At 33.4% G+C, this 27510-nt stretch overlaps 2 protein-coding genes across 2 annotated transcripts in view; one reads left to right on the top strand and one right to left on the bottom strand.

The window, feature by feature from the left end:
* The window catches only part of LOC123551357 (venom nerve growth factor-like), an 88853-nt gene that overhangs the window by 30732 nt on the left and 30611 nt on the right, over positions 1-27510 (top strand). The gene's annotated exons all lie outside the window — the stretch shown is intronic.
* Positions 10548-11492, bottom strand: LOC123550494 (uncharacterized). The gene is made up of 2 exons (XM_053542112.1): positions 11041-11492; positions 10548-10879 (listed from the first exon to the last, which is right to left on the bottom strand). Exons 1-2 carry the CDS (start codon positions 11402-11404, stop codon positions 10548-10550), a joined length of 696 nt encoding a protein of 231 aa, XP_053398087.1. The 5' UTR covers positions 11405-11492.

Genomic DNA, 27510 nt, shown 5'->3' on the forward strand with positions numbered 1-27510 from the left:
AAGTGCCGCGAGTAATCTGATTTATGAAGACTGAATATTTAGTAGTGTCATGACCTTTTATAGCAGTGTAGCTTACATCTACGTAAATCAGAGTTCGTTAGAATTTCATTTAACGGGGACAAAAATAATACACAATACTTTATAAGTGTTATACAAAAATCGCTGGCAACACCATATAAAGGTGACTTCTCCTTAAAGAAATCTCAATTTTGTCACTTAAACACACGTTTTCTATTCTTAAGAAGTGTAAATAAATAAAATAATACTTGCCGCTATATCAAATTTCGACAAAGTAATTGGCAGTTTTACAAATTATGTGATAATATAATACACTGCAGTGCATGCGTCAGGTTTCATCTTACAGAAGTCATAATTCAATAATGTTGCTATTTTTGTTTCGGTTCTAAATAGAAAAATGCCGTGTAACCGGTTATTCATTCGCAAAATAGTTTCAAATTTGTGCCACGAGTTATCTTTGGTTTATGCACTAGACAGACCATTTAGTATTCTAACGACATTCTAGAGCTATGTAGGTTATATCCAGGTTAATCAGAATTCGTTTGAATGTCTTTTAACGGTTACAAATATAGTATATAAGACCTTTTAAAAGTGATATACAAAAATCGTTGCCAACACCATATGAAGGTATCTTTTCTCCTGCAGAAATCTACTTTTTTGATAGTCTTCATCTTTCAGAAGTAATAATTCAATAATGTTGCTATATTTATTTCGGTTATAAATGGAAATGCTATTTAACTGGTTATTCATTCGCAGTTGTTTATAACTATTCATCTGTCATGCCCAATGTAAGCATGACATTATAATGAAGTTATTGACAAGGTATATCAAATACAACAAGCTAGAAGATAATTATAACAAGATACAAGAGATAGCAAAATAAACCAAATGCTTCGCGATTAGTATACAGCAAGCTAAAGGTAAAACAAAATATGTAAGTGTTAATTCGGGCTATACATGTGTATATAATTAAAAAAACCCATGTTAACTACCTTGGAAATAGTTTTGACCATGAATGCTTATAACATGATATTAGAAATTAATTTTCACAATAATTATTTTATTTGAAACTGTTTGACTAATTAGTACACTAAACATGTACTGAATATAGACCGATAATATAGCACCAGTCTGACTAAAGTACATATCCTATTACGCTACGCATAGGATCTGACAACGAGCTATTGACAGCCTCGTTCTGACGACCCTTCCGCTAGCCAATCAAAAGCTAACTTACAAAATTCTGCAAGCTTTAAAAAGCCTTGGCTTTTGATATCTACAATTTTTATGTCGAAAGATGTCAGATAGCCAGTTAGCTCAGTCGGTAGGGCACTTGCTCTGTATTGCTCTGTAAGCGAGAGGTCTAAGGTTCGAGCCCTGGATTGACTGCAAATTTTTCTTACTCTTTGACATTCGAACAAGTTGCCTGATTGGTTCAAATAAAAATAGACTTGCGAAAATAAAAATAGCAATACTGGAAATCCAAAATATACAGAAGACGAATGTGAATGGGTCGTTCTCAGATCTTCGTTTAGAAGATCAAGTACTTTAGCCAGATTGATATAGCACAATCTATGGACCGGCTGTTCATATAAGTGTTCAACAATCGGGCATGTAATGAAGATGTAGATAAAATGTTATAAAAAGAGTTAGAAAAAAAAAACACTACGTATTATTGACATTCCTTAATATATTGACATAACATTTGATACGGATATACATGTACAATAGTAAATGTAACATCACTGTTAACTTCTTACTTGATATGCATACATATATGTTGAGTAAATTGAACTGTTGAATAGGGATATTATAGGTGCGTTTCAAAATGTCCCTACTTAGTGTTTTATCTCATTTTTGTTTCAACTTTCAGATAAATTTGGACAGAAATATCAAGCTTACAATTTTCATTTGATTACACTCTGCACAAAGACACCAAATAATTGTTTGCATTTTAACACGGATCACAGGTTCAAAGTGATATGTTTTATTTAGTGTAGTTTTCTCTAAAAAGACGAACACAATACAAAATTTGAAATAATTTTAAGGTCGAATAAAATATTTAAAATAGTGCATTAGTGAAAATAAATGGAAAAAAATGAATGATTTATTGTATGATGAATTGAATGATGTATTGTGATTTGTAGGCTTGCAGACCTTTCATCGTAGCTCACATGTTCTTCCACTAATGAAACACATATTTCCAACGACGAGTCTTTATGTACAAGTCGCACTAAGAAGCCCGATATTTTACATCCTTTTTCAAAAGCAAAATATTTCAAAGAAAAGTGAGTTATCAATTGTAAATTTGGCAAACTTATGTGCGCAAATCGCTTACAAGTAGTGCGCAATTCCACCGAAGAGGAGCACCAGTGCTGCTCGAACTGCACGATTAGCACTCATGTGAAAACAAGCTGATTTAGAATTTAAGACTTTTTCTCTTTAATATCCACAAACATTTTTTTTAATGAAGAAGCGTCAGTTTTCTTGCAAGAATAAAAATATTGTTTATCAAGAAAGCTTACCAACTAATATGTATATCTAATTGGATTATCTGTCGTGATGGGTAACATGAGCACTACAGTGTCTACGATGTTCACATCAAAAACAGCTTACAAATATTCTTACATATGTATTTTTTGTACAACATTACATTTCCATTTTAAATCCTGTTCAACTGTTTCAGCAAACGCTTTCTTATTCGCCACATACTCTTAGCTAAATATGTATAACATCTCAATATTTTCAGATATTTGGCACATGTGTAAGTAGACATATTATACTAACAGTCTATTTAAGGTATCATATTATTGAAACGCTCTGAAGTACAAAAAATTGTATATGTATATGTAATCGTTTGTATGAAATAAAGAATGAACTGGGATGGCACCATGTAACTTGCATGATATTGGGGAGAAGTTGTTATTTTTTTTTTGCAAATAATATTTAAGAAGTCACACACTTCAAGCATAGTAGATATCCGCTGGAATCACATTTTTAATCAAATTATATGTTCATTGCAATTTTGAAGAATATGAGATTGATATAAATATTATTTTTCCTAATATATATATTATGTTATTATATTAGACCAGATTTATATAGCGCCCTTTTCATGATAAACGCATTCAAAGGCGCTTTAAATAGCGCAAAGGCAGCCACTCAGGGCGCCAAATTCACCCTCTACTAGTACAGACACAGCGATCTGACGCTTATTGCTGCATTAAGCAGTCCACATCTCTTACACTGGAAATCGGACAGATTGATGTCCTTTACGGAAGATTTATGAATATATACGCGGTAAAAAAAGTCCTGCACAGCTGGATGTTTTCTTCATTATAGCACAAATTAAAAAATTACATGCATTTTTGGATTTACCACAGTCAACAGATATCTGTTACAAGGACAAATTTGAAAAGTGCTCAGAATAGTCTTGCTTGCATTATTCCCTCACACACAGACGAAGTCCTGAATATGAGTAATTTATTCTATTGTTGACCAATAAAACACTTAGTAACTTAAACTTAATTACTTTGTTTGTAAAATGAATTTTGTAAAAGAAAACAAACTTGCGATCCATATTCAAAGTTTGGCCACTGTCACAATAATGGCTAATGTACTGCCAAGGCGTCCGTTAAGACAACTAACTAATGAAGACCGGGCTCGTGCCTTGGGACATTTACAAGCTGGTATGCGACCCCAGGATGTTGCAGCAATATTTGAAATTCATCGGAGTACAGTTGTTTGTCTTAATCAGCGGTATCAAGCAGAGTGTCACATTCAGCGCGGAGGATATACGCATAATTAGTGTTTAGTAGTAAAACAGTGATTTAACCATTTTTGACAGTGGACCCTTGGGGACTTCTTTTATGGATTACTCAAGAACGGATACTTAAATTCTATTTTCGTTTTCAGTTCTTTGTTGAGCTTTGATTTATATTCATGTTTGTTGTGTGTCATATAATAAAGATACTACGTCGAGAACACATGATGTCAGTTTTGAAAAAATCCCATATTTCAATAAAGACTTAGTGCCGTTTTAATAAAACACAAGACTTGAGACAGAATAAGAGAAACTAGATTAGAAATAAATCAGTATTTGCGCTATAATTTGCCATTTTGACAAGTTTATGTGCAATTTTTGATGTTTCTTGTACTTGTTAAATATCGTGTAGCTTTGTTTTATGGTGTACTCATCTGCTATGTACGGAATTACAGGCCGAAAAGGTAACCAACAAAAATGTTGATGAGCTACGTTTTTATTTATTAAGGAAATATCTGACATATGATGAAATATTCGCTTAAATCTTTAAACACCCACCACAACCTACCCTCCAACATGAACTTCATGAACTGTACTTTAAAATGACAAGTGGGCAATTTAAGGACTATGCTATTTTGAAATGTATTAATTAGATGTGTGGGGTTCATGGTATTATTTCTGAGGAATTTCGAAGTTACTGAAAAACAAACTTTATTCCAATGTGACAGTACGTTAACACCATGAAGTACTAAACTCTTACTTTAATTAAAAGACTAAAGTGGGAAAAGTTATCAGTATGTTCGTGCCACAGTTTTCGGTACAAGTATTCTATGTCATCAATCACAAGTGCGAAAAACTATAACATACATAATAAAGCTGAACTATCCAGGTAAATGAGCTGAGCGCTATTTTTCTATTTCCATTTATTACTTTTCTAAAAACACAATACAATTAACCAGGTGTCGGCAAAATTTGTCATTTTTGTGCACACGCATTTACACATAAAGAAGTCCGAACTATAGGTATGGTGTGCGAGAAGAGTCTGGCCGCTTACGTAGTGCGCATTTACACCGATTTTACTGCTCGGATATGCATATAACTTGACCATTAAGTCCGCAAAGTACAACAAAGAAAATAGCAGTATTAATTTTGAAACAATATTATTTGTTTACAGGCGTATGCCTGACAAATGACATCGAGAATTTTAACTGACCTTTCTGTTCCTGATACTTTCCACTTTGGTTAAAAAAGCATTTTTACAATAGAAGACTGACCACAGAAGGAATATCACAGCAATGAAAATACGCTTGTCCTAAAGGATGAAACAGCCTACTAAGCTTCAATGTGTCAGTTTAATATTATGTTGAAGACTTTTGCTTTGATTTAAAGTGTAAAAGAAACTAGAACTCTATGATAAAAATCGAGTATAATGTAAACGATGATCGTTTGGGACATGTTAGTGAGAAAGCAATCATTTAGCATGGATGAATTTGTTCCGTTAATACATGCTTTTTACATTTAATTCCACAATTACATACACACTATACACTAGCAAGAGCATTCTTATAATTTTTCTTTTTCATTATAACATTCAAATATTAAAACTGAAACATATATCTGGCAATTTCACAAGACAATGCACGAATTGGATAGACATTTTATTGATAACGAGGTACAAAATCGGTCAACTTGAGTTAAAACCACTGAAAATAATAAATAAAAAGGAAACATGTTTGTTTTACATGTACGATCAAAGCATTAACACCCTATGTGGCGTTCACTGTCGTATAATAGTAAAAATGTGACTAAATGCTGGAGCGCCGGTATAAATTACAGGCTCCGGTATATACCGGATTAACTAAATTGAACGAAAAATATCTTAAATATATATATTTTGTAACCATGGTGATACTAACCCTAACCTTTAGTCAGTATATTATGCATAGTCTCAACGCACCTGCGTACAACATAATCAACACAAATTGCAGTGGGCAAGACTTTTATTTTGGACGAAGAAGCAGTCACATAATACACAATTATTCAATTTAACAAACATATTTTGCATGTTGAAACTTTTGTTTTTATCTATCTAAAAACAGTATTACACTAAGTTCGTCCATATCTGTAAATTGCATACCTCGGTCGGATCCGAAACAAACCTTTGTAATAATTTATTTTATACTTCTATAAACCATACATTGGTAAATATGACAGATCCCACCGAATATTCGTCACAGGAATGACAGCCGCCCACGAACCGAAACCTCTGTGAGGCAAAAAAAAAAACGTGTGACCGTAGCGTATGCACGTAGGATTTAACTAAAACAGATAAACCCTAATTCATTCCTCGGAATATCAGAAACACGGACTCTATCTGAATATGCAAATAGCTTTCATAAAGTGAATGCATCTGAAATTTTTAATCTTTACATGTATGTAAGTAATATATATTCACATTTTTTCGAATTTGAAAAGTACGTGTAACGTAGCCGAAGTCAAGCCTAGAACTGGATTTTCCCTCCAATAAAACCAAAACGTTCCGTATTAAGTCATCTGACTTCACACTTCACTTAACCGCTCAGTGTACTACAATAATGTTGAGACATTCATTCTGCACTATACTGCGTAACGTGCAGAACTAGCAAGTCTCAACGCACCTGCGTACAACATAATCAACACAAATTGCAGTGGGCAAGACTTTTATAGAACGTTAAAAGGTTAGCATAGCGTTTTCAAATTCGAAAAATTAACTCTCGTAAGACGAGAATGATACTTAATTAACTAGTCACTGACATTTTCAATACTTTATGTTTCTACAGTTTTAATTGCTTGGTAATATGTAATTTCTTTTCAACTGAATCATCAATACATGAATCTTTGGAAACATCTGTTTTCCATCTACCGTGGCGTTTAATACAACGCTCTGAAACATCACATGTGTTTGCAACAGTAGTGGCTCCACTAGCACGTAATGTGTGGGTACCTAATTTCAGATCAGGTGCTACAGACCTTAATTTTTGAACAATACACTCTCGAGCGCGAGTATAACTCAGTTTTTTATTCTTGTTAAGCAAAAAACATTTCGAGCCTGATCTGCACGCGGGTTGAAATAAATATACTTCGGAATCATTGTGAAGCTTAGCGAACTGCATGTATTTTTGTAACATTGATACTGGACATGCACTAGTGGAACCTCTAGAAATAAATACATCTCTACCAGCTCTAAAAATCTGTTTTACTATGCTTAATACGAAGAATTATGTAATCTGAATTAAATGTTACGTCACAACATCTTAAATCGCTTACTTCGCTGAATCTAAGAAAACCTGAGTAACTCAGTAAAATCATTGATAAGTCTCTCAGTACAATAAAATCTGTACTATTTGTGTACATGTCACAAAGTTCAATCAAATGCTCAGATGAAATAATGTCCCTTTTCACTACCGGTTTAGAGTTTATCCGTTTGGCACACTCCAACATGCTTTTCACTATTGCGTTTTCGGTTGGATCATTTAAATCGTTTATATTATGTAACCACTTTATAGCGTAAAAGCTGAAGTAACAACTTTGTCTGACTTGCCAATGTCAATCAAATTTGAAAGATACATAGCAACGTGAATTGACGGAGCTGGGTTAGTTGAAAACCCTTTACTTTCGCAAAAATCTTTGAAAGCCTTCACCTGATAAGAATATTTTGATACAGTTCCGTCTGCTCTGGACTTAAGAATATGTGTTGCCATGCGATCTACTACATAGTCAGAATTTTCCACCGTGACCCCTGCCTCGTCAAATTTCCTCTTGAGATTGTGTCTTAAGTCAACACCTGAAAAACATATGATCTTATACAAATATATGTAAAACTTTTGTAATTTTCGATTATAATTAAACGTTATCTTTGTCGGTGAAGCTACATCTCAGTGCTACCATTCTGAAAGAAAATGGTTCTTTACTAAAAACACCATTGTTTCCTCTGCCTTGACAAACAGAACCTACAATTGGTAATACATATTCGTCTTTCACAAACACATTGTATATGCCATTTTTGTCTACTAACAATGGCCAGAACGGTGCAGACTGCCACCTTGGTATTACTAATGTACCTTTACATTTATCTTTTGCCATCTTTTTTATACATTCTGTAATCATACTTAGTGGCGGAACTAGCCAGTTAAGTTCTATTGACCAACATTCATCCAAACAATTTACAGCTTCAGTGCTAGGCACCCACCATTTTGAATTGAATCTAACACATTTATTATTATATTGTGTGGAAAATCTGTCAATACTGTGCGGTCCCCATAATTTATCTAAAAAATTGTAAACATGTTCACTAACTGACCAGTCATCTGGATCTAAGCAATGACTTAAATAATCTGCCCTCTGATTTCCTACTCTAGGTATCCACTCAACATTATATCTAATATTGTGCAATTCGCAAACATCATTTATTTGTAAACAAATTGTATGTAGGTTCTCAACATTACTCCCCGATTTTAGAATATATGTAATATTCTTGTTATCCGTATAGAATTTTACTGCTTTATTCTGTAATAGTTTTATTTTGCTTAGTAAAACTCTACGCATAGCCTCTAATTCTCTCCATGTAGAACTTCTGCATGATTCATATGCGTTCCAACTCCCTGTTACTTCGTTATTTTCTACATGAACAGAACTACTTTCGGCATTACTTGTCTGCTTACATGCTTTTGTGAACTCATTTACCTTACAAGTTTCTATCCCCTTAGATCCTACCTGGCTCTCTTCCGAAAGCGTTAACCTGTTGTCCACTTCCGGGGATTGCTGAAAACATAATTCTATAAGTCTCTTTAACCCTATGTCATCTTTCGATGACCTAAATGGACTCACTTCCGTGAGTTTCTCTAAGCCTATGTCCACTTCCGGGGACTTTAAATGCCGCAATACTGTCGGTTTCTGTAACCTCAAGTCCACTTCCGGGAACTTGACCAGACTCACTTCCGGGAGCCTCTCTGACCTAAAGTCCACTTCTGGGGACTTTAACTGACGCACTACTGGCTGTCTATCTAACCTCAAATCCACTTCCGGGGACTTGAACAGACTCACTTCCGGGAGCCTCTCTGACCTGAAGTCCACTTCCGGGGACTTAAACTGATTTTCCTTCGACAACCTCTCTGTCCTCAAGTCCACTTCTGGGAACTTGATAGGAGTCACTTCCGGGAGTCCCTCTAACTTAAACTCTGTTTCAGAGGACATTAATTTTGAATACTCTTGAACTAAGTATAATTCATTATTTGGTTCTGTTAGAGTAGTAAACAAAGCACTTTGTCTATTCTGAATTAAAATGTCTTCTTCGAAAGACTGAACTTTCCTGCTTTCATTATGAAATGACCCAGAATCACTAGTAACTATATCATTTTGACTTACTTCACATACTTCAATAAACCCGCCATAGCCATGTGCACTTGCGTCCGTGAACATCTTAAAATCTACTGAAACGTTTTCTTTCATAACCCTGCCGGCGTTGTTCATGAGCCGAACATTTTGACGTCAAAAGTTTAACTCACCTAACGCTTTTTGATCAATCAACACGGTAGAATTCCAGCTTCTACGTGAATCTATACACTTATGCAAGTATCTTGTTTTACGACATACGACTGTGCCTAATACACTTAAAAGTGATATTATTTGACCTACTATGCTAGCTAAAAATCTAACTGGTACGAAATGCGTCCTGTCAGATGAAGTCTGAAATTTTAGAGAGTCTAATGAAACTTCTATGCGTTTAATACGCTCTTCTGTGACAAACAACATGTTTTCATTATAATTCAATACATGACCCAGCCAGGTAACCATTCGTGATGGGAACCAACTACATTTGTCTTCAGCTATTAAAAACCCTAGCTCACATAGATTTTTTCTAACAAATCTACTTGATTCTACGGCCCTCTCAAAATTTCTGTCACCACCTATACCATCATCCAAGAACATGATAACTCTATGACCTATGGTCCTCCAGTATTTTATTACACATTTTAGTGTTTTTGTAAATATATGACCTGCTGTGGCAATACCAAAAGGAAGAGAATTGAAAACATAATATTTTGTTCCTTCATATGTTGGCCAGGCGAATCCCAGGTACATCGTATGTTTTAAATTTATGCTAATGTGATGATATGCACTTTTGAGATCAAAAACGAAAGCATACGTGTATTTATCAAACATATGTTGTGCTATACGAATATCTTCAAACTTAACGCTAAAGACATGCAAAAATGGATTGATGTGCCTGCAGTCAAGTACTAATCTAGGTTTACCTGCTCTGTTATATGCTACTGTTAGTGGGTTTATAATAAAAGGTTTTTCGTACACCTCTGAAATTACGCCCTTAACAAGTAAACTTTCTATTTCGGAATTTACAAATTCTGGATTTTCTCTCGCTGATTTGTTATTTTGCAAATGTACTTGCGGTGGTACGGACTTAAGCGGAAGCTTATATCCATTTTCTATGACATCTAATATATACATGTCTTGTGAAATTTCTTTCCACTTATTAATACATCTTTTCAAACTACCAACCGGTGAAACGGTAGAATTTGTTTTTTGTGCAATAAATGTGTCACTGCAATCTGATTTATGTTCTACCTGTGAACATTTGCTACTGAATTTTGTATCTGATATAGAATTGTCTAAATAACTCATTAATACATCTTCAGTACATGCAACAGAACTAATACAAGTACTATCTTATATTAGAAGCTTATTCTGTGGACATTCCAATTCCAATGTCCTAGTTTCCGCAAGAGAAACATAGACCGTGCCGGGTACGTTGGCCGGAAGCATTCGTCTGCCCGTAACGCTGAGTCCCGGGTGCCAATGGCGACTTTGAAGCCTGTGAGGGTCTCTTGTAAGTATAGGGCCAGCTTCTGTGCCTCACTTGTGATTTGCTTTTTTCAGATTTTACTTTTCTTGTAGCCCTGGCTTCCGCCTTGAAAATCCTTTTCTCGTCTTCACTGTCAGACGCTATTGGGTTTGTCTCATATTCTGCGACAACCCGCCAGCCTAAAGACGACGAATCTGCTAGCTGTATCAGTTTCTGTCTCCTTTTCACAATGTCTTTAGCTAAAATTATTGAAATAAATACGTGAAGTATATACACTTGTTAACGTGAGCAGATAGATACACACAGGTAAAGATTATCGGTTTACCTTACGTAACCTATCGTAAAAATCTATACGTTTTTGTATACATAGTTGACCTTATTTATAATGCAAGATATTTACCTTCAATGAGAGATTCTTTCGCTTTTTCAATATTGCCTGAGCTGATGTGACTCCCAATATGTTCTAACTTCGTCATAACTTTTGAATTATGTTTGAACTGTTCATCATTGCTCTTACGTTTAAATTTTGGTATTTCAGTGCTATTAACAGACACAATTGAAGGTGAACTTATCTTTTCCATCATTCTTCCAATGTTCTTCAATAAATCTTCATTATTTGCCTTCAGTGCTGACTGCACTTTTTCTTGTATCATCGCCTCCATTGCTCCTTCGTCCATGTTGAAAAGTACGTGTAACGTAGCCGAAGTCAAGCCTAGAACTGGATTTTCCCTCCAATAAAACCAAAACGTTCCGTATGAAGTCATGTGACTTCACACTTCACTTAACCGCTCAGTGTACTACAATAACGTTGAGACATTCATTCTGCACTATACTGCGTAACGTGCAGAACTAGCAATTATACACTAAATGCGTGCGGACGCGCTGCAATTGATAATCATTTTCGGGCATGCGCAGACGACCGCTCCAACTCTGCAATGAGTTACATCGATATATTTTGACGTTAAAACTGAAACAAACAAATACCATTTGCATATTCATTTATATATAAAAAAGAAAGAAACAAACAAAAAAACGGGTACAATGTTTATTACAATCTATTTTATTTTGCTGAAACACCGAAACGACACAATTAACGTCATATGGCGATTTTCCCAAGACTTTAGGTGCCGCTACGACTCAGGCGAGCAGCTAGATAGAGACACTGACGTTCAGTGATTCAGCTTGGTGCATTCCTTACACGAAGACTTTTAAACCTGAAGTGAAGTTTCGATCACACGTCGGTGATGGGCAAGTAATTTGGAGTCAGCGACCTTAACCATCCGGTCAAGGAGGCAATTATAGAAGCAACGTTTGAAATATTAACCATTGTGAAATTCTCACGCTGATTTTCATATCATGTAATCAATTCTGTCTCCGTTTCTTTTACAAGTATTTAAAATTGTAAAAGTTAAATATTCAATATAAATGATACTCTCAATGCCATTTACCGTCAGAAATTACAAATGGTTTGTCCAATACATCATACTTTGTAGACATAGTACTAGAGCCGATTTACGCAATCGAATACCGCCGGAAGTAGAACATTTATGTCAACACCGGTTTCGTATTTTCACGTGAAATCGGCCGAAAACTGAGAGGTTATCAACAAATTATAAGTTTACGGGTACCATGAGGATTTTTCATGCATTTAAACGGTAAGTATAATGTTTATGGATTATTCAATACAGTATGAAAGTAAACTGTTACGCTTTAAATGGAAATTATGAAAGAAAAGTCGATAAGAAAATATTGACTTTCTACTTTCACTTTCATTGTCGCTTTTTAAATTGCCCAAAAATGCTCTTTCTATTAATTTGTTTTTTCTTGTTTTTTTGTTTGTAGATACATAACCATATAGCAAATTATTGTGTGAAATGACAGCTTATTTAAAGCATCTGTGATTAACTGGGCCTAAGTTTACCGATTTTTCCTTTTAGGGTGACCTTGGACCTTATAATAGCTTATAGTCTGTTCTATGTATTTTAGCTGTCGTCAGAACAGAATGTAATTGAGATAAAATGAATTTTCAAAATAAACTGTTGCAAATTGTAGGAAAAGAATAACATAATATATTTATAATTATAAGTTACTGAAATATTATAATTACCTCATTTCAGACAGAAGTACAAGCGAACAGATGACACATTAAAGTGGCTGCAGAAGCTTGAAAAGTTAGATAGATAATACTACTATGTAATTTCTTTTTAAAGACAATTTATATAGGTTGGAAGGGTATCTCATACAATGTTTTACAATTTACATGTAGTTTTATCTCTCTTTATGATGTTGAAACAAGTACACAATTCAGTGACATCTAATTAACACTTGTAAACTATTGACAGTTGATATATATATTAGACAGCATTTGATAAAATGCAATTGCCTATCAATATTAAAAAGAGCAAACAGTTGACAATTAACAGGCAGGTCATTCTTTTAAATGACACCATAAATAAACTTTCATAATTTGTTTTTCTTCCAACTTCTGGATTTAGACTGGAAGCCATTCCAAACTATGAACTGGTAAATTACATAAGGAGTTATGTAATGATTATGGATGGGATACATTATACTTTTATGGACAATAATAATTTGAAATAATGATATTTATTTTTAGGTTAAGGTGATTTTATAAAGATGGTGTTATGGTTTTTGCATGATGAGTCTTTTCACAGATTTTATCATTTATATATTTCAGGGTGTCCAGCATGTCTAGTCAGGTTGACAGAAGTGAAAGATGGTCTGATGGTACAATGATGTACAAATGATACTCTTTAACAAGTTTAACATGTCAAAGGTAATATAATGCCAGTTATTAAAATTACATTCCCATAAACATTTTACAGATACACATTGTAAATGTAATTAAAATGATTTTATGAAGTTTCATGAAGGATTGTACAGCCAACCATTTTGAATCAAGAAATTTTGACTTAGGTAAAGATATCTATTCAGACTCCTTAACTTTTAGCCTTTCATATGATACAGAGATAAAAGAACTTCTATTATCGGCCACTAACCATGTTTCAAAGCTTTTAAACACACTATAGCAATAACCATTTTGTTTAAATATCTTTAATGCAATGTTTTCTTGATATCTGCCACTTGATGTTTTCAATGGATTAGAGTCCTAATTTAATGTAAAGTCTGTAAATTTCAGTAATGGAAGTTCAGAATTTGTAGAAAGTTGTTTCTTTATTTCAGTGTAAAATGTTCTGTGGATTCATATGATGAGAATGCCAATGTTGATCTGTATGATTTAATTAAACACAGATATTTATACCTTCAGGTAATTGTTTACAATATTCAAAGAGTTACAATGTAATTCAGTTATTGATTTGGCATATATCACTTCAAGAGGCTTGTGTAAAGTTTGTTTCACATGAGACCAAGCGTCAAGTATGATATATAAACTTTACACTTACAAAAAGAAATTATACAGTACCAACTAATTACAGACTTATGAATGTAACTTTCCAAATATCTTACATTTTCCTCCTGAAATTAATTAAAAAGGTAAACACAATTCTATTGTTATAAGCTTAAAAAGATGAATGTAAGATATAACTTATGAAATGTCAAGTTTAAGGTGTGTTATTTTCAAAGTATTTAAGATATAGAATAAAATATAGCCTGCCATCATAATATTCTAAAATACATAGTGTGACATACATATATTTTAGGTCAAATAGTAAGGTCAAGTGAGTGACTTAGGGTCACTATTGGCCTCTTGATATATTCTACTAAAATGGGTCTTATGCATAAGATATGTTGAAGTTTTATTAATCCAGTAACACTTTTATTCTACCTGTTATTCAGAAATATACATATTTTGAATATTAAAGAGCTGCAGACACCTCGAATACAGAGTTACTACATTATGCATTTCTTTCTTCAGATATATACCTGTGAAATCTTCAGTGTCACCGTTCAGCTATTGTTCAAGATCAGTGTCTGCAGCTTGCACAGTTTAGTATAGAGGAACCTTCTGAATCAATTTTGTTACATATTTGCTGTTATTGTAGGACGCATATGTAGAGAGCAACAAGTCCTGTCCAACTGCATGTAAATGTGATTCAGAAACTTTGAGAATATATAAACATTACACTGTTATAATTTTCAAAATACTGTGTCTTGTAGTGTATCAGTACTGTTTTGTCTCAGTTTATAGCACAGTATGTTCACAAATCAAACTTAAGATCATAGTTATCAGTATTATTAAAATCATTAATTATTTGTATGGTGACAAAATTTAATTTCATGCAATACCACAGTAAAACGTTTGATAATTTTCGTTTTTAAAGTTGTAAGTTTAAAGTTGGCATAAATTGTTTTTCTCCTTCATTAATCTAAAAAGTGATTGGTCATTATAATTGCAATATCATTTTAGTGTGACAAAGTTTATATTGAACTAAAACGCTAATGTAAATTTTTGAACTATTCAATGCATTTACTTCAGTCTTAAAACATTTGTTTATCGTACATGTCATGACCCATAACTCCTCCATATTACTTGTGTTTTGTCCTTTTTCGTTTCACTGAAGGATAGGTAGAGGTATTGCACATCCATTTTTTAGCATCCTGATTTTGTAAAGTGTTGTATGTAAGATTTTATCTCGGAATTATGTCTCATCTAAAGGTGGGGAGAGGTATTGTTTATGCCTTCTCGTCTATCCGCATTAAGCCTGTCTGGCTTTAAGAGGACAAGTTGCTGGCCAGATTTTGATAAAACTTCATAGGAATGATCAGTACCAAGGATAGTGTTGTGCATATCGATTGCACGTTTCGTTTCGATGCACTAAATTGCAGCCAGAGCTAAAAGTAGAAAAATCTTGTCAGCTTTCACAGGTCAAAACTACTTAACAGATTTTGATGAAACTTCACAGGAGTGATCAGTACCAAGTATATTTTTGCATATCAGCGACACTTTCCATTTTGCTGCACAAAATAGCCATCATAGCATAAAGGTATACATAGGTTGGAGACATGTTTTGTGATAAAAATACCTAAAACACCTTCCACTTTGTTAATGAAAAATGTATTAAACTTCTTACAATTGCAAACTGTAATAATCTGACATTAAATGCACTAGTTACATAACTGCATTTGGCATTTTTCATAATTATTGCCCTTTTCTTACCATAGCAATATTTTGTGTAACATGTTACCTCATTAAGCATCATAAGATCAGAAAGTTCTATGACTCAGAAATGTTGGCCCTTTTGTTCTTGTCATGAGTATGTTTTCAGTATTTTATATTGTCATTACTTTTTGTTGTGCGAGTTTACGGAAATGAAGACTTAGTTGTCCAAATGCTGTGTCTGTGCCTGTCCTGATTTGTTTGTCTGGACAATATATTATTAATTAGTCTTCACGAAACTTTGCAGGTTAATTTCCTTAAGTTCCCTGTCAACTTTGATAATGACTTGGTTACTTTAAAAGTGATGTCACCACTGTACTAGTCAAACGTTTTGTATTTCAGATTTTATATCACATTACAGGCTACTGGTCTTTAGCAGCCTTCATAAAACTTATAAAAAACTCATAAAAGTTTCCAATAATGTTGTATTTTGATTTGAACTGGCATTATTCAAACATTAAGAAGTAGTACTACAAGGCAACATTTGATCTCTTTTCCAGTACTTTTTGATTTTCTCTGTTACTATGAAGTTGCCTTTTCCTAGAAATTGGTTGGCTTATTTTTTATGATCTTATGTTTTTAATGAATTGTAGCTATATGTTCTTTTTCTCATGAAAATGTCCATTTTTATAGAATTCATATTTTTTTACTGTCAACAAAGTGCAATACCACATACTTATCACTTTATTAACATACTTGTACTATTTTCATAAAACATTATATAAATCATTATATTTCATATATTAAAACAGAATTAAATTAATATTCAAGAACATCAGTGTTTTCTTTGATTGCTACATGAAACAGACCATAGGTCAATTTAGGGTCTATTCTGACACTTTATATGCAAATTAATAAGGGAGATAACTAGTACTGTCTTAAGTAACCAGTATTTAGTTACACAGTTACCTTCCCTTTACACAGGTAGGACTATTTGTTGTTGATCATCTTTTGTACATTATTCCATTACTGATGACAGAACATTGAAAATAAAAGTTGTTGTATCATGCAATGGCATCATATATGACAATATTTACTTTTTTATTTCATTTTTTAAATATTCTTTAAATTAGGTACAATGCCTATACTTTGTATTACAAAAGTTTACACACCACGAGGGTCGGAATGCACGAAATTTACGTTCTTGTACGTACATGTGAATCCACATGTTTGATATGTAAACAAATGAATCAAAGTAACTGTTTTCATTTCCGTGCAAAAGATCAAACTGTGCTTTTTCGATGTTCCCGATACGGAATGTATAAACACGAGCCGTTTCTTCTTACGGGACTTAGCGATTGTTTATTTATTGCATAATGTTTTAATGACCTTTGACACTGATTTCGGGGACAAGTCGGGTTTGTGACACATGGATGTATGTTGTTGGGCTGGAAAAAGATAGGTCCGAAATTTATACTGAAAGCTATATTGCATAGATACTTCGTTATTTCTTTGCATACAATTAGGTTGTTTTAAGTCCGAGTATCAGAAAATTAAAGGAAACAAAACATAACATTTGAAACAGTCCCGATCTTTCATTGCTTGTTTGGACGGCGCATGTTTAAAAATTTTATGTTAGTAGGCCGTGATGTCCATGAAGCTGTGTAAAGTGATAATTTTGATGACACTTTGGATTTATTTCGTAATTGTGAGAGATCGTTAATTGATCAGAAAGATCGGACAGTGGGAAGTTATAAAAAAGTGATGCTTTATTTAGATTAGAAATTGAATCGTATTATACAATAAGAAAATCTAAGGTAAAATACTCGTTTTATTTCGTTGCACGAGCGTGCGTGTGTTTCCGGGTTTAACGTCTTTTTCAACATTTTTCCGGTCATAAACAACGGGGGTCCAGTTGTAGCAGTGAGCACAATGCCCAATTTTATAGTGCTGCCTCACTGGAATATCACGCCGTTAGACACGTGACAAGATACACCATCCAGTCACATTATATTGACATCGGGCTGACCAGTCCTAGCACTATCCTCTTAGTGCTGAGCACCAAGCAAGGAAGCTACTAGTACCATTTTTACGTCTTTTGTATGACGCGGTCTGGGATCGAATCAACGACCTCCCGCACTCGAAGCGGGCGCCCTACCACTAGGGTACCGAGGCGGTCTATAATACCGTTTGCATACTGTACATGTATATATTTTGCACATAAAATGTTAATTTCGTGGTGAATACAACCATACTTTGCAAAATTTTACATCTTCTTTGCTTAGGTAATATTCTATCATAAGCCAGCAGCTAATAACCATCGGTATTAAACATATGATACAAAAAAAAAAAAAAAAACAACAACAAACAAACAAAAAAAAAACAAGGAAGAATATCCAACAGGGAAAGCCACGTTCTAAAAACGCAGCCTACACAATGCAAAGTGCTGATTTATGTTGCATTACAAAAGCGTCAAATGGCGTTTATCCCAAAGTTATAATAAATGTCGCATTAATAAAACACATGACTTGTGACAGAATCAGAGAAAATAGATTAAAAATAAATCATTATTTGCACTTTAAATTGCCATTTTGACAAGTTTATGCGCAATTTTTAACGATGATGGGTTTGTAAAATATCGTGTACCTTTATTTTATGGTGTACTCATCTGCTGTGTACGGAATTACAGGCCAAAAAAGGTTCCAACAAAAATGAATTACATTTTTATTTATTAAGGTAATATCTGACATATGATGAAATATTCGCTTAAATCTGTAAAAAAAACTGCCACAACCTACTACCCTACTTCCTCCAAAGTACTTTATGAAGTCATTCTGATACTGTACTTTATATTGACAAGAACTTAAGGACTATGCTATTTCGACAATGCAAAATTCGTATGTAAAACTGAGATTGTCGTAACAACGCGAGGAATGCACGGGGATCAAAAAGAAACTAATAATTATAAGAAAATGTATCTCCGAATAAATTATAAAGTATCAATGACACTCAAAAACATGTCCAACAGTTTCACTAGAAGAAAATGCATAGAAAATTTTGGGGTAAGTATTTGGTACGTAAGTCTCTCATATATATTATAAAATATTATATTCTTCAATCAAGGATATTTCAGTGTAAATGAGCTGAGCGTTAGCTTTATAAGAAAACGCCGTTAAACTATGTTACACGAATCACACGTGCACCGCTCTTTTACAAAACTGTGTCCGCCATGTTTTCTTCAGTGAACGAAATAAAAGGAGTATTTTACCTTAGATTTCCTTATTGTAGAGTACGATTGACTTTCTAATCTAAATAAAACATCACTTTTTTATAACATCCCACTGTCCGATCTTTCTGATCACTAAATGATCACTCACAATTACAAAATAAAACCAACGTGTCATCAAAATTATCACTTTACACGGCTTCATGGACATCACGGCCTACTAACATTAAATTTGTAATCATGCGCCAACCAAACAAATGATGAAAGATCGGTACTTTTTCAAAGACATGTTTCATTTCCTGTAATTTTCTGAGATTCTAAACTTCAAACAACCGAATTGTATGCACAGAAATAACGAAACATTTATGCAATATAGCTTTTAGTATAAATTTTGGATCTATCTTTTTCTAGCCCAACAACAGACATGTATATGTCACAAACCCGGTCTGTCCTCGAAATCAGTGTCAAAGGTTACTAGAACATAAATACAATAAATAAACAACCGCTTACTATGTTCTTGTAAGTATTGTAAGATGAAACGGCTCGTGTTTATACATTCATATATATTCCGTATCGGGAACATTGACAATCACAAGTCGATCCTTACCACGAACATGAAAACAGTTACTTTTATGCCTTTGTTTACATTTCAAAAGTAACTATTCACATATACGTTCAAGAACGTAAATTTCGTGCTTTCCGACCCACATGGTGTGTAAACTTCTGTATTTAAAAGTATGGTGTATTCGGCAAACCATTTGTAACTTCCGACGTGGTAAATGTCATTGTCAGTTATGTTTACGAAATTTAATTGAATATTTATGTTTTATACTTGCAAAAGAAAAACTTGATGGTCATGGTCGCTGGCTTCGAATTCCTCGCCCATCACCGACGTGGGATCAAAAACCCACTTGAGGTGTGAAACTTTTCACGTAAGGAAGCCATCCAACTGAGGGTAGTGTCTCGATCTAGGTACTAGTCTTAGCCTCAAAAAATGTCTGGAGGGACCCCTGGAGCCTTTCACCACCAACAAAACCTGGAAAAAGTTCAATGTGTCTTTTCGGTGTTACTCACAATCAAACAAAATAAACATTGTTCCTGTTTTTGTTTGTTTGTTTTATACAAATGAATATGCAAAAAGGGTTTGTTTGTTTCAGTGTAACGTCAAAATATAATATTACAATTATATATCAACAGTGAACGCCACATGCATTATTTGTTCACGAGGGGTTTGCTTAAATCTTACAGGTAAAACAAATATATTCCTATTGTATAAGGTTAAGGTAAATATATATGTATATGTTGTTACTCGTGGAATTAAATGTTAAGTGTAAAAAGTATATATTCACAGTTCAAATCATCCATGCTAAATAATACTACGATATTTTGCTTTCTCACTGTCTAACATGTCGAAAGATTTATTCGATTTTTATCATAGAGTTTAGTTTATTTTCACTAATAAAGCAACGTGTTACAATATAATTTTAAACAAACTCTGAAGTTAGTAGGTTGTACATTCTTAGGTCAATGGATTTTATTACCTTCCTGAGTCAGTCATTATATTGTGAAAAAAAAAACTCTTTTAACCAAAGTGAAAAATTCAGTACTTGAAAATGCAGCTTTCTAAGTTAGAATCTCGATGTCATTGTAGACATACCTGTTAAATAAATAATATTATTACAAAATTAATACTGCTATTTAAATTAGCCAAAATAAAATTAAAGAAAGAAGTGTGCTATTCACTCTTGAATGCTGACGAAGAAGGAAGATGCCGTTTCACGATTGGTTTAATGGTATAAAAGGAATTCATTGATTGGCTTTTACCGTAGTATATAAATTAACATATTTCAGAATAGGACCGATTTGCTCCAAATGTACAACAACGACATAAATAATTTTATCTACCTATAAAATTCATATATATATGAGCAGTACAATTCCTGTAAACAGGCCCCTCTCGCACACCATACCTATAGTTCGGACTTCTTTAATGTGTAAAGGCATGTGCACAAAAATGACAAATTTTGCCAACACCGGGTAAATTGTAATGTGTTTTTTAGAAAAGTAATAAACGGAAATAGAAAAATAGCTCTCAGCTCATTTACACGGATAGTTTAGCTTTATTATGTATGTTATAGTTTTTCGCAGTTATGCACGATGACATAGAATACTTACCCCGAAAATTGTGACACGAACATACTGATAACTTTTCCCACTTTACTTTTTAAATTAATGTGAGAGTTCAGCACTTCATGGTTTTGATGTATTGTCACATTGGAATAACGTTTGTTTTACAGTAACTTCGAAATTAATTAGAAATGATATCATGTACCCCACCCACCTAATTCATAATTTCAAAATAGCATAGGCCTTAAGCCATTCCTGAGTTAATGTATTGGCAAACCTTATTCAGACATTCGTTTTCAGTATAGTTTTAAGAACATAGATATATTACTTTTTATTACTTTTTTAAGTGAACTACCGAAATATTAGAGTGAAATATATATGTGGTATTCGCACAGTAAAAAATACCAAATATATTTTCACTGGTAAGAAGCTATAAAATCGGCAAATTTAAAAACATGAAATAAAAAGAACATTTGTTTGTTTTACATGTAAGGTCAAAATATCTTTCACGCATGAACACCATATCTTACATTTTACTCATGGCTATGCCACTCATGAAAGATATTTCACACTGAAAAAAAAATCCTCTCTTTTATTCATTTTATGCAAATCATATGAGCCGTGCCATGAGAAAACTAACATAGCATCCGCGCAGGCTGGTCTGGATCCATGCTGGTCGCAAACCCACTATGTTAGTTTTCACATGCCGCGGCTCATATATAATTACAATCATTGAAATACAAAAGAATACATTTATTCTGTGACTAGTCTTTAAAGTTTGATAATTTTTTATCATTACATTGTATTATTATTTGTATTAATATGCAAGCATTTTCCAACCAACAAAAGACACAACTTTTCATAGTACAAATGCCAAAAAAATGAAAAGGTCGCAGAAGTTAGTAAAACGTTAACCCATCACCAATATTTAGACAAAGCTGACACCCAGACGTAAGTCCCTCTATCCAGAAGTCTTACTGCGTTTTATACAGTGATCCCTGCTTTATGCTGATCACTACCAAATCAAATGCAATCCTACGCAGGTCATAAGAAGTCCTAGACCAAGTATAAATAGTCCTTAGCTTTCTTACTTTTTCCTTACCTTTTCACAATACTTAGTAACATCGTATGTCGCGTTTCAGTATGTATGTGTAATTGGCATGTTCCTATTGCAAGGTAGACAGAGGCTGGGGAGGAAATTATTTCACGGAAGGAGTCATTGAAAAAAGCGAAAAGGAAGAAAATTCAGAGAATTGATTAAATGACTTGTAGCTTTCTCAATAAATATATAAAAGGTGACACCCCCCTTTTTCTTTTCCTCTAGTAGCGTTATAATTAGTGATTTTGCGAAAAAATATTATGTCTCTGAAAATCTGATATGCTAGAAAATGTCGGAAAATACATTATAAAAACAGTGGATGTTATATGGAGTAAAGACCGGATTTAATTTAGTGGCGTTCATCATTTAGGCAACAATGTAATAGAACTTTGATATTGTATCCATGGATCGTTCAGAACTCACATTTGATATCAGTACAATCAAATTCTTCTTCAAGAATTTTAATTCGTGAACAAATATCATATGTTTTACCTTTGATATGCCAGCATGAAATAGTCTGATAACTTTAATAATTATAGTATTATAGTAGCTCGATCTGAGATGCTGAGTGGATTTTGCCAGATCGGACCTCAAGAGTGTGTTCCGACATTGCAAAATCCATGAGAGCCGAATATAAAATCCCAGATCTAGCAATTGTTATAACAATTATTGTTATTATATACCTCCACCTGTTTCTTTTCTTTTTCTTTTTTTATCGAACAAAATCTTAAACTTTTGTCGGTGTTAAAATAGCACTGTGTGAAGTTTTTATGTGCGGTATTTATAGAACCTTGAAATGCTTATTAGATAAAAGAAGTCCGGCAACATACAGTACAAAAGGTACAATACGGACTTTTTTCTGCCGGTTCATATTTACTTGTGAAATACAAGCAGTATTTTAACAGAATTTATAGAGGCATATTGTATATTTTTATTTCATCATTAAATTAGTTTTTTATGTAGTGTATATTTATTTTTGAATATCAAATGTTCAAAATCAGTGTCTAACCTTGTTCCTGTATGTTTTTTGTTTTGTCTTCATTCTCTAATAGTTTTACTATAATTTAACATCTAAATATGTACTGATGTACTGCTGTATGGCAGCGTCAGTTTGGCCATTTCTATTGAATAACTGTCTCTGTTTAACACCGACTGCAACCTGATACGGATTTTCAACCTATATCACGATTCAGCAAACATACTAGCAAAAAGTGTTATCCTGTTAGATAAGTAGGGTACTCTTGGTAACAGAAACTGTGGTGTGACATACTTTTCAGCTAATCTGGGTATTTGGTGAATCAAATATCATATCCTGTTACTTTTCGCGTGCAATCATCGCAAACTAAGCAAATATATTAAACGGTTTTGTACGTAAACTCCCACCCCTACCCATGCTCAGTTTCTCAATTTGACAAAAAAAAAAAAAAAAAAAACATTAAGATTAACAAAAGATGAGCAGAAATTAAACAATTACATTTTTAGGTGATGACTACAATTGAATCTTTTTTAAATGAAATGAAGCGAAAATTTTGATATGATAAAAAATCAAAAGGGAAGTTTTGTCCGCCTTTGTCAAATTCAGCAGATATTTCTGTGAAGACCCTAATGGTTCTGTAGTCAACAATTCTAAAACAAACGGTGCCAGTTTTCTACACTGTCATTATGAAGTATAAAGAACCGTTAGTCTGAACTGGCCTATATTTTCTTTGATAGACCAGTAACACATGGAATACCCTATCAATTATATTCATAGACACTCGACCAAGATGATACATGGCCGCAATTGCATGCCACTGAAGTCATGTACCCTGCTAGACAAGTGTCAATTCTGCTAGAATGATAAAAATAAAATAAAGTAGATTTGATATTTTAAAATGTCATTAGAAATATCATTTTAAAGTAAACAAGAGCACCGCAGTGCGGAGCAATATACGCCCAAAGGTTGACATTTGACCCGTAAGTGTGACCTTGACCTTAAAGCGAGCCACCTAGATTAGAACATATACTCTGCACGAAGTCTCGATGCGGTGAATATTTGTGTCAAGTTTCTTTAAAATCCTTCAAGCAGTTAAAGAGTTACACCCCTAAGTGTGAACTTGACCTTGAAGAGAGCAATCCAAAATATGTGCTCAGCACGTCGTACTGATGAGGTGAACATTTGTGTCAAGTTTCTTTGAAATCTTTGAAGGGGTTCAAGAGTTACAGAGCGGGCACGAAATTGCTAACGGACGGACAGGCGGACACCGGCATCATAACATAATACGTCCTTTGGGCGTATAAAAATGAAAGCGTTTTCTTGTCTTTGACCACTGAATACGGATGAAAATTCAAATTTTACTTGGTCTTTGTAGCTGAGAAAATCAAACCTTAACAAAAACTATGGCGCAATACAAAATCTTGAATGTCTTTCTTCTTGCAGCCCAGACAGGTTTTACCGCATTTTTTCCGGTGCTTACACGCTTAGGTGTGAGACGCACGCCTTTTGTGTTGTAAATGAATAAATGCGTAGATATATATGCTACTATAATAAAATTAAGTCTCAAAAATGCAGTCGTTATATTTTTGCGATTTATCTTACCTTTCTTTTCCTATGTCTTCATTTATAGTGTCGCACATATAAAAGAATCAATATATTGTGTGTGATAGTAAAATAGAAAAAGTGGAAAGTTTGGTAAATGAATAACTTAAACTGAAAACTGGTCAAAAGTAAACTAAATTGTGGTACAATGTAAAATATGGACCTAAATTCTGGTCAACAATGACAATAATTCTGGTCAAATGCCACAAAAGCAGTGTCAGTGTAGTATCTTAGGCATGAATTAGAACAAATCAAACAAGAATAAAAGAAATGACTTTTCTGTCTACCGATACTGATACAATTTGTAGCCTATAGATTTGACATTTACTAAGAAAAAATGTTTTATGTAGTTGTAGGCAAATAGTGTTGGCGTTATATAACGCTATAGGGTTTCATGTTTTGTCTCGATACTTACTCTGAGACGCGAGATGCTGCACGCAATAATTCAATCAATTTTAGTTAGCCCCAAGAAATTTACTGTCTGCCTGTTATACACCTACGTTTTTACTAGACTGAAGAACAGTATTAGTACGAATGACATAAGGAAATAAAATATATGCCGAAAATTAATGTATGTAAGCATTCTTTATATTGCCAAACTGGACTGATAGTCCCCCAGTTTTTATTGTTTTAGTGAGACCTACATAAAACGTCTTTAAAATCAGAGCCTATTACAATTTATTTTCTTTTTTAGATAAGCTCGAATGCGCCACCAACCATTTTTCAACGGTCTATTATTTATTCATTGAGAAGATACCGTTATATGTGCTTTCTAATACATATATTGCATCTGCTCTATGTAAATTTACGAAATAAAAATGAAAATGTCGTTCTTATTACCGGAGGTAGGGGAAGCGCTACGGTAAAAAGAGCAAAATCTAAAACGATAACCCCAATTTTTCTCTGAAGGTATTGATAGCGAAGTTGTTCAAATTTATTCAAAATACTTTCTGACAGTTTTTTTTATATATATTTTATATATATCTTTCTTACGTGTATGCTGTTTTACTCAAAAGTTCGGATGCAACACGACGTTTAACGTGTTCTGCGTTCATAATTAAATCGTTTGTCTCTGAAGGGACATCGACATAAACTTAGCAAATAATATAGCATTGGAGAGATAGTTTTAAGACAAATTTGAAAAAAAAAAAAATTTTTGGCTTGTTTTTATATTACGATAAAAAATTCTGCTATATAAAACAGTCAAGTACGTCATTTTACGTTCTACTGAAAAGACGATGTAAGTGGTTATGTTCGAAAATATACAGCAGCAAAATGGAAAATGATAAGAAAACTGAAAAAAAAACAAAAAAAAACAGTCTGTCTGAAATATCTTCGGCTGTAACTAATGAATATTTCATAATAGTCCATTGAAAATGATTGATGGCGCATTCAACTTTTATCTCCAAGGGAATATAAATTGTATAAGGCTCTACTTTTAAAGAACAAAAACTAACCAGTAAATTAGGTGAAATTAATAATAAACTTGAAGCCAGATGCTTGCTTAATTAGGACAAACGCTTAGACATATTCAATTTATGGTTGAACATTCCTTCTCTGTTAAAATATTTATCGGAAATAATTGGAGTATTATATACTTTCCAAGTTGCTGGTGATTCATGTTTATAATAGCCTAACTACGAAGTTTATTCGTCTAATTCTAACAGAGGAATGAATGCTTTCATTAAAGATGCTTTTATATGTAAGGGATTGGCTAGGTATTCATAACACTGAAAGAAATTTCAAATAAGACCAAAGAAGGCATTTCCAAATCAAGAAAATGGCTCGCCATGGAGGAAACCATGTTAGTGTGTTATAACGTCATTTACATAGTTTCAAATTATTTGTTTTGCTAAGGCCTTTGAAAAATATTAATTTCTATAGTTGTTATAGTTCAATCTGTAAACATGACAACTTCCTTCGTTTTGTTTGAAGAATTTACCATACCGTAAAAATGCTACCGGTTCCTTATTTGAAACCGAACAGATGTCTAACTATGCCTGAAGTAGCTCCAGCTTCTCCACAGGTCCTCCATAAAAGTGGAAAGTGTTGTTAAAATTTTCAGACACGATTTTTTTTTTTAGAAAAAAATTTAATTTTAAAGTTTCCACAAGAAAGAATAATTTTATAACAGTCAACAACAAAGTTTATGAACACGAAGCGGTTGTTTTGTTGTTTGTTTTGTCACATGACCAAAAAAGGTTTTGTGTCGTTGTAATCCAGTTTTTTACGTGACTAAAACAAGTTTAATAACCGACAGTAGCAAAGAAGTCCGTGTATTTTTAAATGTAAACGAAATGTGCAACAACAACTGCAATCTATTAACTCCATATAATGATAAAATATTGATCAATGTTTATTAACTGACATGTTAAACGCTTAACATAATAACTTTAGAAACAAAGCGTTTAGAAAGTCAATTTAGTCTAGAAATATAGGAATGAGACTGTCAAAAACCATTTTTTTTTTAAAAAATAGAAATATTTTACTTCGAGGGATATGCCAAAAGGCTAAGTTCCAAACAAAATTGCATCTTCCAAAAGAAAGCAGCCGTCAGCAGGTCAGGAAGTGTTGAATATGTTTCAAAATGATGAAGAATGACTGAAATTCAAACACATGAAATTGCAACAAGTCATGACAAACACTGATCAGCAGGGGCCGTATTCATAAAGCATCTTGCCTAAGTAATACTTAAGTAAATAATCAATTTCTTATACTTATACTTAAGATGCTTTATGAATACGGCCCCAGGTGTGTATT

Source organism: Mercenaria mercenaria, chromosome 4 (genome assembly GCF_021730395.1).
Source record: "Mercenaria mercenaria strain notata chromosome 4, MADL_Memer_1, whole genome shotgun sequence".
NCBI classification, from domain to species: Eukaryota; Metazoa; Mollusca; class Bivalvia; order Venerida; family Veneridae; genus Mercenaria; species Mercenaria mercenaria.

Excerpts from the sequence above, each read along its gene's own strand:
- LOC123550494 (XM_053542112.1), bottom strand. The coding sequence starts at position 11,404 with ATGACTTCATACGGAACGTTTTGGTTTTATTGGAGGGAAAATCCAGTT. Across the intron at positions 10,880-11,040 it reads GAAAGAATCTCTCATTGAAG|CTAAAGACATTGTGAAAAGG; the intron begins GTAAATATCTTG and ends CAATAATTTTAG.